This window comes from Equus przewalskii, chromosome 25, assembly GCF_037783145.1.
Source record: "Equus przewalskii isolate Varuska chromosome 25, EquPr2, whole genome shotgun sequence".
Taxonomy (NCBI): Eukaryota; Metazoa; Chordata; class Mammalia; order Perissodactyla; family Equidae; genus Equus; species Equus przewalskii.
The window spans coordinates 16,243,718-16,260,963 of record NC_091855.1 but is presented as its reverse complement, the minus strand read 5'-3'; the positions used below and the strand labels follow the sequence as shown (position 1 = coordinate 16,260,963).

Here is a 17,246-nt window from a genome sequence, read left to right as displayed (position 1 = left end):
AATAATTAAAAAAAAAAAGTTAAAGTCTCTTATCCCAATTCTTCTGCCTAGTCCCTTTTTCAAGCGAAGTTAACAGCTTCACTTGTATATTTCAGATAATCTTCTTGAACACAAATACTGCATTAGCATATACGTTTATGCTAGTTTATATCATTTTTTACACACTGGAATCATATTAAACACTGTTCTGCATTCTGCCTTTACACGTCATAGCAGATTTTGGAGACTGGTCTATACACCAGCACACACAGAACTACCCCATTCTGTGTAATGGGCCACACAGTGGAGAAAGAATGGCATGGAGAATTTTTCTTTTAAGAGCTGGAAGGGACCTTAGAGATCTTGGAATCCAACCCTAAATTTTATAAATCTAAAAACTGTGGCCAAGAGATAAAACTTCTTGAGCCAAGTCACCCAGCATGTTAGAGACAGAACTTGCACTCCAAGTCCCTGGTCACTAAGTCACGCTTCCGCCGTGTTCTTAAAGATGGGGACACCTGAACAGAACTGGGGAAATCTTAGCCTTCCGAGAACACCCCTTGTATTCTCCTCATCAGATGCTTGCTTTTTTGTGGACTATGAAGCAACCTGCATTTGGGAAACCATTTTAGTGTGTGTGTCTGAAACAATGTGGGAGAGTCAGTGTCAATAAGATATTTAATACAGAAACCAGGCATCAAGAGAGTTTTCCTAGTAGACACTATCCAATTATCCCTATTATCCTAAAATTGTAAGAATTAGAGATGAGAATTTCCTTCATTGGGCAAGTCTCACTTCTTATTCCTCCTCTTTTTTTGTTTTTCTCCTACATATTCCTGTCCACTTAAAATGATAATTTACACTTCTAATACTTTGTAGCTTATAAAGTCCATTCACATAATCTTCTTTTTCCTTGCCCTCACCCTGTGAGTCAGGTTGGCATGATTATACCCACTTACTAAGGGAGGAAACTCAAGGTTAGAGATCTTGTGACCAGATTAAGTTCACATATGTAGTGAATGTGCCACCAGCTGTCATGTGAGTCTTCCTCAGTCAGTGTTCCACTGGACACAGGGCCAGTCGGTCTACTTAGTGCTGAGTTTGGGTTTTTTTGTTTTTGTTTCATGGGAGATGAGGTTTTGGCCCATGAAAACAAGAAGTTAGTATCAGTCAGTCATAAAAACACAAACTAAAAAATAAATATTAATTCCCAGGATGTTAGAAGAGCAAATGTTCCATGCCACACAGAAAAATACTGTGTCCAACCTCATTTGGCACTTAAATTGAAACACATTTTTAAATGATGGTATCATTGCTCTCATGACATTAAAATTGGCCAGGTCTAGAGTAATGCATTTGGTCAACTCCAGATGTTCTTCTGGTGGATCATTTCCCCACACTGTATCCACAAAGGGTTATGGAAACAGTAATGGCTGAAGTGAACTCCTGCTTTTAACACTTGCACTTAAATTTCTCAAGACCTCTTAACTGGAATTCACACAGTCTGGAGCAAGAGGGGTAGAAAAGAGGAGGAGGTACAGGTGGGGCTTCTGCAGTCTCCAGGCTCATTAGAAATTATGACTCACTAGCTCCTCACTCCTCTCTGTCCATACAAATTCAGGTCACCTTCCTAATGAGAAAAGACCTAGGGAAACTATGACCTGGTTATAGAATGCAGGATACTTTTCCCTTACTCACCAAGGATGGGCATGGAATGAGAACCTATTCATACGAGACACAATCACAGTAAAAGGATGTTTACCCTACAGAAGACAAGACTGAAGGGTAGGCAAGCAAGTTGTCCTAAAAATGTCAAGGTTTGTCCTTGTTACAGTGGTGAGACGTATTCTATGCTGCTCCAAAGGACAGACAGAATATGGAGGGATCAATAGAAATTTCAGGGAGGCAAGTTTTAGTACTTAAGGAAGAAACTCCTGAAGATGGAGGCTGTGGGGTGAATGGTTGGGACTATAGGCATGGGAATTACAGACTTAGATGAGAAATCCCAGTTTGCCACATACTACCATGTGACCATGGGCAAGTGACTTAACTGTTCCAAGCTTGAGTTTTCTGTCTCACCAAGTTATACAGATTAAATGAAATTATATATATGTGTGTGTGTGTGCATACATATACACACACATATACATACATGTAAGTTCATTAAAGGCAGTGACCTTGTCCTTCGTGTCTACTTCCATATACCAGCCTCCAATCCCATGGTCTAGCACATATTAAGTGCTCAATTAATATTAATGGAATGATTGAATTTATTGGATCCTTAATATGAGACAGATGCTGGGATAATCATTTTCATTCCTTTCAAACACATTCATGGAACATCTACGGGCTGCCAGGAACTGGGCTCATCATGGTATTTTTTACCACCAATACTGTCATTATTATTATTGTAGTTATTGTTTTGTGGGGGTGGTTCTTAAATGGGTCACTTTAGGCGGTGGTGAGTATCCCTATTGTTGGAAGTACCTAAGGTCGTGCTGGATGACAAGCTGGTAATGTTCACAAGGAAATTCATGCACCTGTGTAAGGTTTGGGGTCATATCCAAATCCGAAATCATAATTCTGATTTTACACAACTCTCATGCTAGCTAGTTAGCACCACTTCTCACTTTTGTTCTTTATACACAGAAACATTGTGGAAGGGAAACATTTGTCCCATGAACTTCCTCCATGAAAACTTGTCTGTCATTTGAGTGCCCTTTTAAAGTCCTTTTGGTAGAAAGGGAAGGGAAGCTCCACTAGGATGCATTTCAACCCAGGATTCTTCTAGCTCAAGTCAACCTCCCTTGGCACTGAACATCCTGCTTCCTTTTCAAAAATATTTGGGAACTGTTGGTTTTGGGTCCTACTAGACATAGTATCATATCATTGCTGATATGAAAATATGTGTGTATGTATAAAAGAAAGATAACGAGCTTTACACTGCTAATGAATGATTTCAAGGCCATCTGAATACTACCAGGAAGGCTAAACTCCTTGAATCTTCTGTAGCATTATCTTTGGCTTATTTTTTATGTTTGGTACCATTGTCTGAGCTAGAGGTTGCTGCTATGTGGTTGGAACTGGACTAATCATCTCAGAGAAAATGGAAAATTCTGTTCCCAACATGGACACCTGACTTCTCAATGCCAAATAGTGGGGAATTAGGAAATTGCTGGTTCCTTGGTTGAAACCAATAGGTTTTCATCCCGTTGTTGGATTAGGCAGAGCCTGGTGGTAAATGGGAACAGCTGGAAGGAGAGATTGTCCCATCGGGAGGTCACTCACAATGTGTGAAGCTCTGGGAACAGCTTCTGGCTGCTCCACATCTTGGCCTTTCTGTCTGCACCGCAGCTGAGTCCCCTTGCCTTGGATGGGGTACTCCCATGTATTTTGGCTGTAGGGACTCTGACTTCAAGATGTCCTAAAGAGTTTCTGGCTAAGAGTCATACAACTCATTTCCCTTGGAAGTAAACTAAGGAGCTTCAGAATCCACTTTAGAAACTCAGCCTAAGTCTACATTCCGAATGTTCTTTCCTTGAAAGCATTCTACAAATTTCAATTCTCACAACCTTTCTTGAAGATGATAGAAGCCACATTTACAGGCTTAAGATTTATTGGCCAACGTGCCGTCCAAGGAGCAGCCTCAGACCAACAATGGCTTGACTAGTCAAGCTCTCCCCTACAGATGGCAGGATCTTGGCTGAGCATCCTAGCATGAAGCCCCTTCTTTCCTCTTCTTTTGCCCAATTCTTACCCCAACAACTCATCTTCTGGCTACCAGGTTGCCACTTGTCTCTAGCTCTTGACCTCCTTTTCACCACTGAGTTCTTGCATTCGTAATTCATCCATCTTTATGCTTGGTTTTCTGGTTCCACATTTCTGTTGAGTACCCCTTGTCTTAGAATCTGCCTCAGAGTCTATATTTAATTTTGTCCACCTTCCACGTACCCAGCTAGTCATCTTCTAAGTGTCCGATCTAGGGCTGGCTGTCACATAGGACCTACGCTCAGAGGGCCCTGTATTTGGTTTAATGCTCTGTTGCTGCCTTAATTTTATCTTTGAAACTGTGCTTTGTAAGTCAAGTTCAACGGGACAATGGAGCATGGATATGAGCAGTGGAGATAGGCACAACCATTCTTTGCAGTCCCATTTGCATATAGCACTCATGAGGTTCCACGAACACAGAATTCCAGTGGATCCACAATGCATGAGCGTTCCTCAAGACCCAGCTTAAGCACAAGGTAAGAGTGTTAAGTCTATAACTAAGTAAGCAGACATGCTAACAGCTCTAAGAAGCCATGCTTTCCATGCAACCCAGAAACTGCTTCAACTGCGGAAAGAAAACAATAGTGTTCTAAGAAAGATGAATGACCTAAATCTTCATTATATCCTTTCTTACTTATTTACTTTCCTGTACTAGCCAAAATGCTGAAAATGATGCATGGAAGCAAAGAATAGGGTAACCTACAGTTCCTTTTCCTTTCCTTACTCATCATAAAGCCAAGCTCAGTAGAAAGTGTGCACATAAAGCATGGATATGAAGAACTGCAATAAGAAGAGCTGAGTTCGTTTTGTCAGCATTTCCACTATTCTAGTAAGGCTAAACTACATATGTATGTGTAAGCCACAAAATGCGAATCGTGTAATTTATATGATTTCACATACAAGTGCTCAAATATTTCCATTTAAAACTGGCATTGCACAATATACAGAGGAACAGTAAGATTCATGCTAATAATTTAAAATTTTAATTTTCTTGTAATGACATTAAATAGCAAATAAAAACACCACGTCAAGTCAAGAGAGAGAAATCATGAAAGAAAGGAACAAGCTTTATCTTTTAAGACCTTTAATGACACTCTTCCCCTGCTTTTTGAATAAGGAGCCCCACGTTTTTATTTTGCACTGGGTCCCACAAAGTACGTAGCTTGCCCTGGTCCCATGGCTTCAAGACATGTTCCCAACACTGATAAAGCTGGTTCCCATGCCAGGTGTTTTCCCAGGGTGACCTCTCTAGGCTTGTCACACCCCTGTCCTGGGGCTTCAGTTGGGATCAATTGATATTATCTGCCCCTTTGGTAAAATAAACAAAAAAATCTCCCAAACATAGCTCTAAATGAATGGGAAAATGGAGGTAAAATGACGTGGTAGGGGCTTCTCTAAAGTCACAGGGTATGCCATGGATAGAGGCACAAACTGACTTTCATCTAGCCTTCAGATCCAGTGCCGTGGCCTGTTGGCACCCATCTCCACTGCTGGCATTTGAGTCTCGAACATCATTTGAAAATACCAACAAAGTCATTGTGTGCCGCAACCTTTTGATCACACCCCAGCTGGGGCCACCACAACCCCACAGGAACAGATGTAGAGCAAAAGGCTCTGCCCTTCAAGAGATTCTAAGAACATTCCAGTGCCCCAGGGGAGTCCTGTGTCTTGTTCAAGGTCAACAGGAGCTGCTCCACAGGCCAGTCCATGATTCCTTTGCAGCCCTGGTAAGGATTAGATTTCTCCATCTCCCCAGGCAGGTCACAATGTCTTTTCTAATCATGTCAAAGTCATTATAAATTCTGAAGGAACAGGAGGCTTCCCATTTCTTTCCTTGAATTTCTTAGAGAATAAGACATGCAGGGGCCAGTCTGGTGGTGTAGTGGTTAAGTTTGGGTGCTCTGCTTTGCCTGCCCAGGGTTTCTGGGTTTAGATCCTGGGTGCTGATCTGCACCACTCATCAAGCCATGCTGTGGCAGCATTCCACATACAAAATAGAGGAAGATTGGTACAGATGTTAGTTTGGGGCCAATCTTCCTCACCAAAAAAAAAAAAAAAGAAGAAGAAGAAAGAAAAAGAAAAAGAATAAGACATGCAAAATCAAGTCTTGCACAACTGGCCATATCCCTCCTAATCAGAAGGAACTCCAAGCCAGAACAGACCACAACCATGGGCACTTTGAAAATTGCCTACACACCCTTCATGTAGTCCCCCCAGGTCATCCAAATGGATTTCCAGAAGAATATCTGTTAGCACACTGTAGCTGCCCCCTTGCTATTCTCTTGGAGCCTTCCATGCAGAGTACAAATGTCCAGTGAGCCTAGGTTTCCTCCAGAAGCCTCACAACAGCCTTTTGTTTAGTGCTGAGATGCCCTTAGCAACATAGCCTAATCCTCCAGGTACTTCTGGCCTAGTCTAAGTTCCTTCAAAATGCCAACCTCTCCCTCTATGCACAGCTGTGTAGAAGGACAGATCCTTGAGAGAACAAATATCTTCAGGTTGCCCCCACCTGGAGCCAGCTGGGCTGCTCAGCTGGCACTGCAGCCCGAGGGAGCGGTCAGCTGCCTTTTTGCCAGAACGAACTTGTAGTTGCTGTCTCCTTTCTTTCAGCAGGCACAAGGGGGAAAGGATATCTTATGGACCATGCTGCACTGTCCCTCTCTAACAACAATAACAGGGATCGTTTTTCCTTCCCTTTCCATCAAACGATAATTGTAAACACGTGTAAAAATTTTATGTCACCATTTAAAATCATCTTCACAAAAATATTTTAATGAAACATAAAAATGCTTCTGACATAATGGTAAGTGGGAATAAAAGCGGTATACAGGAGGTCCTTAGCTTTGTAAACCGTTTACATTTATGTACAGAAAAAAGTACAGGAAGGAAATATATCACAATGGATTTCTTTAGGTGGGGGTATTAAAGGTAATTTTGTATTTTCTTCTTTAAACTTTTTGGTATTTTCTAAAGTCTGTAGTGGTTTTGCAATCCAACAATAAAGGATACCTTCCTATTAGCTAGGATTTCTGAGAAAGTAGTAGTAACGATTTTGTGCATTGTCCCAAAGGAAACTAACATCAGGCTTCTGCTACTTCTCCAGGTGACTTCTACACGGCTCCCTTCTCCCAGTTGAGTTTTCTACACAGGATACAGATTCTGGCTTGACAAGACTGCTCAGCTCACAATTACTCTTCTTTTTTTTCTTGTTTATGTGAAACTTGACAATATTTGGAAATAGCCCTATCGGAGCCTTGAATCAAGCTGCCGTATTTCTTTCTCCTGGTTACCAAGGCTGAGAGCTCTCATCAGAATTTTCCAACTGTAAGGCTCTGGAGCCCACCCGAGACTGTACTCAAGGGAGACGGAGGCCTAGAGGACAGTGACTTTGTGCACCAAGGTGTGATGACTAGACACCGATTTTGGAGTTGAACGGCTCTGGAACCTCTGGGTTTTTTCCTCTGCAAAACTGATGATCATATTTCTTTAACTGAGTTGTTTTAAAGATTAAAAAAGATAAGGTATGTAGAGTGCCTAGCACAGTGCACATAATAAATTATGAATATTAATAAGTGGTGAGCACTGGGGAAGGCAGCAGAGGGGGAAATCGGCTGTTGCTACTCTCCTTTCTCTCATCGCTGAAGTTTTCCTAAGTGTGTGTGTGTTGGGGGTGGGGGTGGAAGTGGAGGAGCTGTCCAGATCTCAGCCCTGCCCAGAATGGACACATCTTTGGTTTCACCATGGAAATGTAACCACTTCTGGGGTAGAAGATAGGCAGTGCTAGCCACATGCCAGCAGCCAAAAGCATGGGGTGAGGGGCAACCCTCGAATGCCCATGAATAATACTAAATAGAAGACTCCATTACCACTCTGAAGTCATCGCATCAGAGATCCAGAGTGCCTCTTCCTCCTCCCACGGCCACTCTGCCCTTTAACTATTCATCAGGCAGGAGTGAGTGTGCCAGAGACTTACGGGAAATAAAGGGAATCAAGCTGTAGCTTGCGATGGATTGAAACATCCCATCTTTGCTATAAACTAGCACTTTATCTGCTGCTGTTGTTACTGGCACTGCTATCAGCACCCCCATTTCTACAACTGCTACTACCACTATTACTAGGGGTTCTGCAATTTTGTAAACTACAGTGTATCCAGGGCCTGGCTTTTGCCTGATTAAAGAGGACACTGGACATGGCATTATGGGAAGGCAGAGAAAGGCTGGCACTAGAACCCTCAGAGGGAACAGAGCAGAACTGCATTTAGGAACAGAGCAGAATTATGGATTTTTTTTCATCCCCCAACTGCTTGGGCCCCAGACACAGCCACCATCCCCAGCCACACCCAGTCACTCTCCCAACCCTCCTCTGCCCCAACTGTTCATAGCTAGTTTAGGCAACTTCAAGGGTTAGGGACCAGGAATAATGGCCTTTTATTTGGTCAGAGGAGCTAGACCATGCCCAAATGCCACCAAATGGAGTGGGAGAGAAGGAGAGATTGCTTTTCAAATACACGGCCATTGCCTCTGCCATCATCTTCCACTTTCACACAGAAAAACCCTGGAAAGACCCAGACCCTTCCTTTTGTAGGGACTTTAAATTTTCCTGTGTCAAAGTTAAATTTTTAAAAATGCCTGACTTTGACCTAGATCCCCCAAGTGAACTCTGGAATGTTTATCTCACCTTCTCATCCCAATAGAAGGACCCCCTTTCTCCTCACACCCTACAGCCAGCTGGTGTGAGGACCAAAGCTACCCCGAGCGAGAATGAGGCAGGCAGGAGAGGGAGAATCAAGCTCAACCGTGAACTAGGTTCCCTTTGAGAGCGCTCTCTTCACCTGGCAACCGGGGGCCCCAGCAGAGCTCGGAGAGAAGAAAGGGGCATTTTGGAATCCATTTTGCTCAAGATGCTGAAGGCATCGTGGCAAACTGCCCTTGCTACTGGAGCCAAAGGAACTTGGGGAAGGACCTTACCCATAGGGATGCGGTCACTTGGGGGGAAGGTGAGGGCGAGCTCTGGTGCCAACGATACCTGAGGAGAGCAGCCACTGGGCACGCGGTGGGTGCGGGTGGCCCACCCTGGGCGCTGCTTCCCGCATTTGGACCCAGGTCCACTGGGGAGCAGCAGCAGCCACTGCCAGGCCAGCTGGGTCCCCTTCTGTCCCTCCAGTTATTTATAGGTGAGATTTACGATGGATGCGGAGGAAGGGACACGGGATGACAACGAGTTTGGGAAGGTATAATCCTAAAGTCACACTTTTTCCAAAGCGCCCCCCTCCCCGGTTCTCCTTCCCAGAGCAGCACGGTCCCCGCGAAGGAGTATGCATCTCGGGCGCGCCGCAGAGGTCGGCTTTGAACCGGAGGGCCGGGGACTGGGGACCCGCGCGGAGCGGGAGGCGGGGAGGGCAGGGGAGGAGGGGCCGGTGCGCGGCGCGGCGCAGCTCACCTGCCAGGCTGTTGTAGCAGTCGATCTCGATGGCTTCCACCGTCTTGCTCTGCTCCTCCGAGAGGCGGCCAGGATTGGGGGCCCCGGCCGGGGAGGCCGCGCGCGAGTCTCGCTCCCGTTCCCCGGGGACCGGCAGCAGCCCCTTCAGCTCCAGCAACGCCCGGTGGTATTTGCCGATGGCTTCGCGGAATTTCTTGTCCTTGTAGCACTGCGCCCCTTGGCTCTTGAACTCGTGCGCGCGCCGGATGAACTCGGCGGGCTCGGCCGCCGCCCCAGCCTGGCTCCGCGCCGGGGCCCCTCCGCCGCCGCCGCCCGGGACGCACAGTGGTGGCGGCGGCCGCAGCGCCTCGCTGGCCGCGGGCGGGCTCGGGTTCCCCTTGGCCCCGGCCGCCGAGCCCTTCCTCTCCATTCGGCCGCCACCCGGCGCCCCGCGCGCGCCGGGATCCGCCCGCCGCCGCCGCGCCCTCCGGGGTTTAAAAGCGGCGGGCGCCGGCCCCGCGCCTGGCGAGCTCGGCCGCGGCCGTGACACCCCGCGGCGGTCTGCCGCCCCGCACTCCCATTCTCCTCGCCAGCTGCGGGAAGCTGTTCTCTCCTCCTCCTCGGATTGCCTTCCCCTCCTTCCCTCCCTCCCCCACCCCCGCGCCGCCCGCCCTCCTCCTCGCCCTCCTCCCCTCCCGCAACCTGCGGGCGGCGGCGACCTGGCCCTCGCGCGCTCCGGGGCTAGAGGTTTAGGGGACCGCGGGCCCGATTGGGGTGGCGGTGATTGTCGCTGACCCGGAAGAAGCTTGGCTCGCCCGAAGGAGGGGAGGATTAATGACAAAGACTGCCCCGTTCTTTCCCATTCAATCCAGTCTTCGGGGGCGCGCCTAGTCAAAGAGACGAATGGGGGAAGGGGTGTGCTGTGTGTGTGTGTGTGTGTGTGTGTGTTTAGGGAGGGGAGACGCCAGCGACGAAACGCCTGCAGACTCACCCTGGATAGATTTCTTAAAAACTAAAAAGGTGCGGCGGGGAACAAGGGGCGTAGGCACAAGCCATAGCTTCTTGTCCTTTGCAGTAAGACATTCATTTGTTTAAGGTGGCAAGGCCTCCTTTTTATGGATCCAGGTTGTCGCCGAGGTGTGTCTCAGTGTGTGACCTCCCCGGCGCCCAGAACAGTGTGCACTTCAGCGTGTGGGACGTTGTATTCCAGGAGCCACCGTGTGCCGACACCTTGGTGTGCCCACAGCTGTGCAGAATGAATCACAGATACCAGAGATGGAAAACACCTGTTACTGTCGGTCATCGAGCTTGGTATGAGTGCTTCTAATTTCCATTTACAGGACAGTCCATGCCCTTCCTCAGGAGATTCCATCCCTTACTTCATTCATTCCTTCCGTCAGCCCCGAGTGTCAGCTGTCTGCTGGGGATTTGCTGAGGCCCGGGGGCAGACAGATAGGCAAGTGACTGCTCTGCTCCCAATTAAGAAACTCCCAGCCTACTGGGAGAGCTACCCCGCCCACCCGTAGAGTCACTCTAGGAGGTAAGATGGCTAAGTGTCACCAGGGAGGAACAGAAGTGCTGTGGAGCCTGAGGAGGGGAGGGAGAGGTGGCTTTTTAAATAGTCGTGGGTCAGGAAGCTTTATGGAGGAAATGGCATTCAAGGGCCTGGAAGGATGGGTAGGATTTGGGCATGAGGAAACAGAAGGAAGTGACATATCAACCAGTGAGGAAACAGAGCAGAGTCGTGAAGTTTGAAATCTCAGGTGTGTTTGGGGTATCGTGGTTTGATTTTTTGGCCTAAACAGTACCGGGAAATGGTTGGGTTAGATGATGGAGGCATTTGGATGAAGAGTTTGGGTTTGATTTTGTAAGCAATGAAGAAGGCCGACCTATTTTTCTAGTGCTCCCCTCTCCTTTATGATGCTAAGAAAAACTATATACATTCTAAAGCAGTGGTTTTCAAAGTGGGGTTTCTAGACCCACAGCATCAGCATCACCTGGAAAACTGTTAGAAATACAAATTCTATGGTTCCACTCCAGACCTGCAAACATCAGAAACTCTAGTGGTGGAGTCCACCAACCTGTACTTCAAAGAGCCCTCTGGTTGGTTCAGAGGCACACTCAAGTCTGAGAACCCCTGCTCCCCAACCTTGCTACTCAAAGTGTACGCCGTGGGCCAGTAGCATCATTATCACCCAGGAGCCTGTTAGAAGTGCAGAATCTGCAAAATCGCAGACCTATTGACCCAGAATCTGCATTTTAACAAGCTCACCAGGTGATTCACAAGCCTGTCAGAGTGTGAGAAGCTGTAGAGGATTTGCAAAGTACAGAAACCCCCAACCTTGCACCATCACCCAGATAGGTTTTTTGTTAATATTTTGGTGTAATTCCTGCCAGTTGCTTTCTATTCATCTATGTTTATACAAAGCGCTCTTTTAACAAACATGAGTGATGTGGAACCATAGATGCAGTTTCCTGCTCTTTTTACTTTACATTCTATGTGATTAAATAGTCTTCTAGAGCCTTGTTTTTAATGGCTTCATAAATTCATTTTATGTCTATACCATAGTGTACTTAACCATTTTTCTATGGTCAGACAGATAGATTCCAATTGTTTGCTGTTATAAATAACACTGAGATAAAAATAATATACACCGTTTATGTATAGTGCTTTCTTTGTGCCAGAGAGTGAGTTAAACACGCTACATATAATAATTCATTTAGTCCTCATAACAGCTCAGTGAAATAGGCACCATTATTACCCCTGTTTTGGACACCAGGTCACAGAGACTTGCCCATGGTCACACTGCTAAAAAGTAGTGGAGCTGGGACCTAAATCCAGGCAATCTGGCTTCAGAATCCATGCTCTTAACTATATTTACACTTAAATTTTTGTCCTAATTTAATTTTCTTACAAGAAATTATGTCCACTTTTAAAAATGTCTTGAAACATATTGTCACTTTGCTTTTTAGAAAGGTTGTGCTAACTGTGCTCCCGCCAGCAATGTACTAGTTTTCCAACATCCTTGCCAACATTGAGGGGTAAGCTTTAAAAAATGTTTTCTAATTTGGTAAATGGGAACTGTGTATTGAATGAACTGGGATCTCTTTAATTACAAGGGTGAGCATTTTTCACATCTATAGTTCCCATTTATATGGTATGGAGGGTTTCTATTTGGACACAATCTTTATGTACTAAATTATACCTTATATGTTACAGTATCTTTTCTAAGTGCCTGAACATCTTTAATCTCATTTAATCCTCACCTGGGCCCCAGAGAAGGAAAATGATTCTCTGCTCACACAGCAAGTTTGCAGTGGTTTATGACCAGTGAGACATGGTATTAGTTTGGTGGTTAAGAGGCTTTGGACTCAGACAGGGGTGGGCTGCAATTCTATCTTTGCTGCTGCTTGGGCAAGTTATTCAACTTTTGAAAACCTGAAATTTCCTCACACATTAAATGGGGATACTACTTGCTTCGTAAGGTTGTTGTGAAACACATTCTAAGTGCTCCACAGATGGTAACTTTACTCATTGAATCCTGTCATTATTGGATTCCATAATAATGTTATGGCAGACTCTAGTTAATCCATATTTGCCAACACCTGGCCCTTTTTATGTTAAGGTATTGTGTCAGGTAGAGCAAAGAGAAGACGTTGGGAGTTGGGTGCTCTGAGTTTTTATTGTTAACTTCCTACTCCGGTGGTAGGAAGAGCTACTGAGGGCAAACAATGGATGAAGATCCATGCCTGGGATTTGGCTACTGTCAGAAATAAGACATAAATTGGGTCATGACGGTTACAACTATTTAAAGGTGAGAAGTACTGATGCGCCAAATTGCTTTTTGTTTTCCTACTGTGTCTTGGCTGTGTCATTCTTAAATTTTGCGTTTGAGAACAGGGCTGCAAGAGACATGAAATCCACATGGTATTATCCTGTGTGTGAAACAGAACCCAACACCAGAGCTTAATACTAGCTTGGATGAAGGAGAATGTGAGTCTGGAAGGAAGGGGATATCATGGGCTGGGGGATGGAGTGAGAGGAGACTTACTATGCCCATCTGTCCCACTTAGCAGAGCTGTGTGAGTATGTCTAGAACTGTTTTGTTTGCTTGTTTTTAGTATGCTTCTGTCTCTGTCTAAGCTACTCATTGGTAAATGTGTGCCGGTTACTCAGAAATGGTCTCCTCCCTTCGAATGGAATTAAATAGGTGCCAAAGAGAATTTCTCAAACATCCTTTCATTAACTATTGACCATATGCAGAGCACTATTTTAAGAAGTGAGCAAAGATACAAATGACAGACGATTTGGGCATGGATTTAGGATTCAGAAACTCAGTGCTTCTCAGACTTTAACGTGCGTATGAAACCCCCAGAGATCTTATTAGGATGCAATTCCCTAATTCCATTCATCTAGGGTGGGCCCAAGATTGTGCATTTCTAACAAGCTACCAGGTAGTGCTGATACCCATCTGGTGGGCTATGGCCCACATTTTGAGGAGCAAGTATTTAGAGGAAAGGGAAGGCCTCTCCCAGGGAGGACTTATTCACTAGATTGGTCAGGTTCCAGGAAATTAATTGGTCCACATTTAACAAGGGCAGGGTTGTGAACCCCCATGCAGCTTTCTCTTCTACCTCAAGCAGTAGGAATAGGTAAGCTGAACCAGGGCCTCTTCTTGGGATCTGGCCATCTTGTTTTCTCCTCCTCAAATGCATAGCCAGGCATACTTCTTGTTACTTTCATTTCTGGTCCAATGTGGCAGGACACCGGGTGAGAAGATTTTGGTGTGTAGTGGGGAGGGAAAGGCTCATGTAGGCCTTTACTGTAGGCTGCTTGCTCCAACCTTCTGTTTACCAGAAAGCTCTGTACTAAGAAATTGGGTGTTTATTCAGGTGAAAATAAAGTAGTATTTTGATTTCTTCCTTGAATGTATTGCTTGCTCATGAACCTCACAGGGAAGAAAGACGATTGAGCCACAGTAGATTTCTAGTTCTCTTGGGTCCTTTGGTCCAATGTCATCAAAACCTCTCCCTTCATTCCTAACAGGCAAGCACTGGACAAAGGCCAATGAATCCATGGATGATCACACCACTAATGGAATAACTCATTACTGCTAAGAGATGCTGGAAGATTTCTTACAGAAGGTGTATGTGGAACTATTTGGATGGAAAGAACTGGGTGTGGTACCCAGCAGAGGGCACAGTGCTCCTGCTGGTTTTATGGGTCTCAGGCTCTGGATCTGCGCTGGGTTCTGACCTTGCTTCTGCTTCTGTGAGTCTCTGCCTTTCCCACTGCCTACCGGTCTTAGAAGACTGAAGTGCCTTTTCTTCCCGGACTCACTCTGGAGCTTGCATACCTCCTAAATAGATGGCATGCACTGCTTTTTCTCTTCCTTAAGCTCAGTTTCTTAAGCATATGCGAAAGACATATATTTGAATCTCTTTTATACTAATCTAAGCTGTTCAGGGTTTGGTCACATGCCAACCAAACCAGAGCTATTTTGGGGATGTTTTTCTAATTGCATTCAACTTCACAATTTACCTGAGAAAATTACAGCATTTCTATCACCAGTTTTTATCCATATTCAATCTTCAATCATCCCTCTGTGGAAAAGTGGGAGATTTTTAACTGTTTCATGTCCGCTTCTAGCATTAGCCATATGAGGCTAATGTAAGCTTCATATTTTCACTTATGTCACCATCTGTCCCCTCACCCTCACCCCAACAACAAATTTCTCTATAATTCCGGGGCCCAGTTCAGCCTGGCCTTAGAAAAATAAGGCCTCTCTGCCTATCCCTGCTCTCTCCTACTACTCAATCCACTCTGCACCCTCTAACCTTCCCATCTCCAATGTCAACTGTAGCCCTCCATAGGGGCCATGATGTCATTATTTGAATTTGCTAGCATCCTTCTCTTAGGGGATTCTTTCTTCCCCTATTCCATGTGGTCCTGGTGGAGCTGTCAATCATGGTGTCTGAGGTTCCCGCTCCCCCAGTTACAAGTGCCTATTCCACTCTTGGCCAATCATATTATTCCATCTCCATACCCCACAGTGATTGGTTCAGGGAGGGGCATATGACCCAAGTACAGACCATCAGAGATTTCCATGAGATTTATATACAGCTATTGGGAGAGAGAAGTTCTTTAAGCTGGAAGAATTTGAGGTGCTGCCTATCAGTTGTCATCTTGCTCACCACTTGGGAAAGGCCTATCTGAAAAATGAAGTTGAGGGGCCGGCCCTCTGGCGGAGTTAAGTTCCCATGTTCTCTTCGGCCCCTGGGGGTTTCCCTGGTTTGGATCCCGGACACTGACAAGGCACCCCTCATGGGGCCACGTTGAGGTGGGTCCAGCATGCCACAACTAGAAGGACCCACAACTAAAATATACAACTGTGTGCTGGGGGAATTTTGGGAGAAAAAGCAGGAAAAAGAAAAGATTGGCAACAGTTGTTAGCTCAGGTGCCAATCTTTGAAAAAAAGAAAAGAAGTTGAACAGAGGCAAAAAGGATATGAGGGAGAGACAGAGCTCTGGTGGTATCAATTCAGTTCTTGGACCCAGCAGTTTTTAACACCAGATACCCCCTTGGACTTCCTAGTATGTGAACCAATGAATTCCCCTTTATACCTGAGCTGACTGAGTTGTCATCTACAACTGAAAAACTATTGACGTATTCCTTCTCAGATATTTACCCTCTTCACCCACCTCCTATTGCCACCCCAGTTTGGCTGCTATTACATGTGGCTGGCAGCTAAAGCTGTGTCCCTCTGCCTAGAAAACATTCATTTAAAGAATTCTTTTATACTCACTAAAAAATAGTTTACTTATTCCGTTATTCTTAACTTTGTGTTATAGAAAAATTTAAACATAAGCAAAAGAAAGAATAGTATAACAAATCTTCAAGAACCCATCTCCCAGCCAGCATAAACAATGAACAGCAACCAATATTTATTGACATATGCTCAGTTTTCCATGTTTCCATTCTCTCTTACATCTCCATGCCTTTGGACTCACAGTTGCCTCTATGTTTCATCTTTCTGTATTTTTCATTTGCTTACTCTTAGAACATTAGGTCTTTCAGCCAAAGTCACCCAGATTTGCTTCAAGATTTAGCACAGGTGTCATTTCTACTATGAAGCCTTATTGACTTCCATATACAAGTTGGGTGTTCCTTCTGCTCTTTTCTGGTAGCTCCTTCTTCATACTTTTATATTACAAAACGCTTATTCATTCAACAAACATCTATTGAAAAATTTCACCATTTCAGGCACTGGAGAACTAGCAATGAACAAAACAGGCAAAAATTCTCACCTTCATGGAGTGGAGGGAGACTGACAATAAACATCATAAGTAAATAAATTATATTGGATGTTAGAATGTGATAAGTGCAACAAAAAAAAGGGAGTTTAAGGGGAATTGTGTGTATATTCAAATTTTAAATAAGGAAGATCAGAGAGGCTGTGCTTATTATACTGCATAATGGATACCTGCTTACTTTTTTGTCTCTGCAACTGGACTACATCTTCTTGAAAGCAGGGATTGTGTCTTACTCTTTTTGTAGCCCCAGCACCTAGTACAGTAGTGCATTTTGTAACAGTTGTGGAATAAATAGAATAAACAAAAAATACAAGACACAAACTCGAAAGACTTTTGGTGTCAAGGAAGCTTTTTTAAAGATAGTACATATACATGGAAAAAAATTCAAACAGTTCTCTCTGTAAAAGAGTATATAATACAAATCAAATTTTCCATCTAGCCCTGGGCCAGTCCTCCAAAATTCATCCCGATGGCATCCACTGTTACTTATTTTTTATGCATCACGCCAGAGATTATCTACCTATCATCTATCTATCTATTGATCAATCTAAAATTATGAGTATTATCTTGGAAATCATTTTATTTCAGTATATTCAGAACTGCCACATTTTAAAATTTAGCTATACACTATTGTCTGTACATATGTATTGGAATATATTTTACCAGGCTTCAGTTGATGGATATTTAAGTAGTAATGAAGCTGTATTGATGAACCACTCAGCTCTTTGGGAAGTCAGGTTGTGCTGATTCTGATGATCAAATCTTT

General features: G+C 44.7%; 1 protein-coding gene and 1 long non-coding RNA gene across 2 annotated transcripts in view; one reads left to right on the top strand and one right to left on the bottom strand.

Moving 5' to 3' along the window:
- TTC9 (tetratricopeptide repeat domain 9) overlaps positions 1 to 9,745 on the bottom strand; it is a 33,277-nt gene extending 23,532 nt beyond the window's left edge. Inside the window, exon 1 of the mRNA XM_008508569.2 lies at positions 9,187 to 9,745. Coding sequence (XP_008506791.2) covers positions 9,187 to 9,595 — 409 coding nt within the window. The 5' untranslated portion in view covers positions 9,596 to 9,745. The remainder of the gene's footprint in view (positions 1 to 9,186) is intronic.
- On the top strand, positions 8,759 to 16,793 carry LOC139079322 (uncharacterized). Its single transcript, XR_011532856.1, has 3 exons — positions 8,759 to 8,920; positions 10,376 to 10,476; positions 14,213 to 16,793. It is a non-coding gene; the product is annotated as an uncharacterized lncRNA (long non-coding RNA).
- Positions 16,794 to 17,246: the final 453 nt, after the last annotated feature.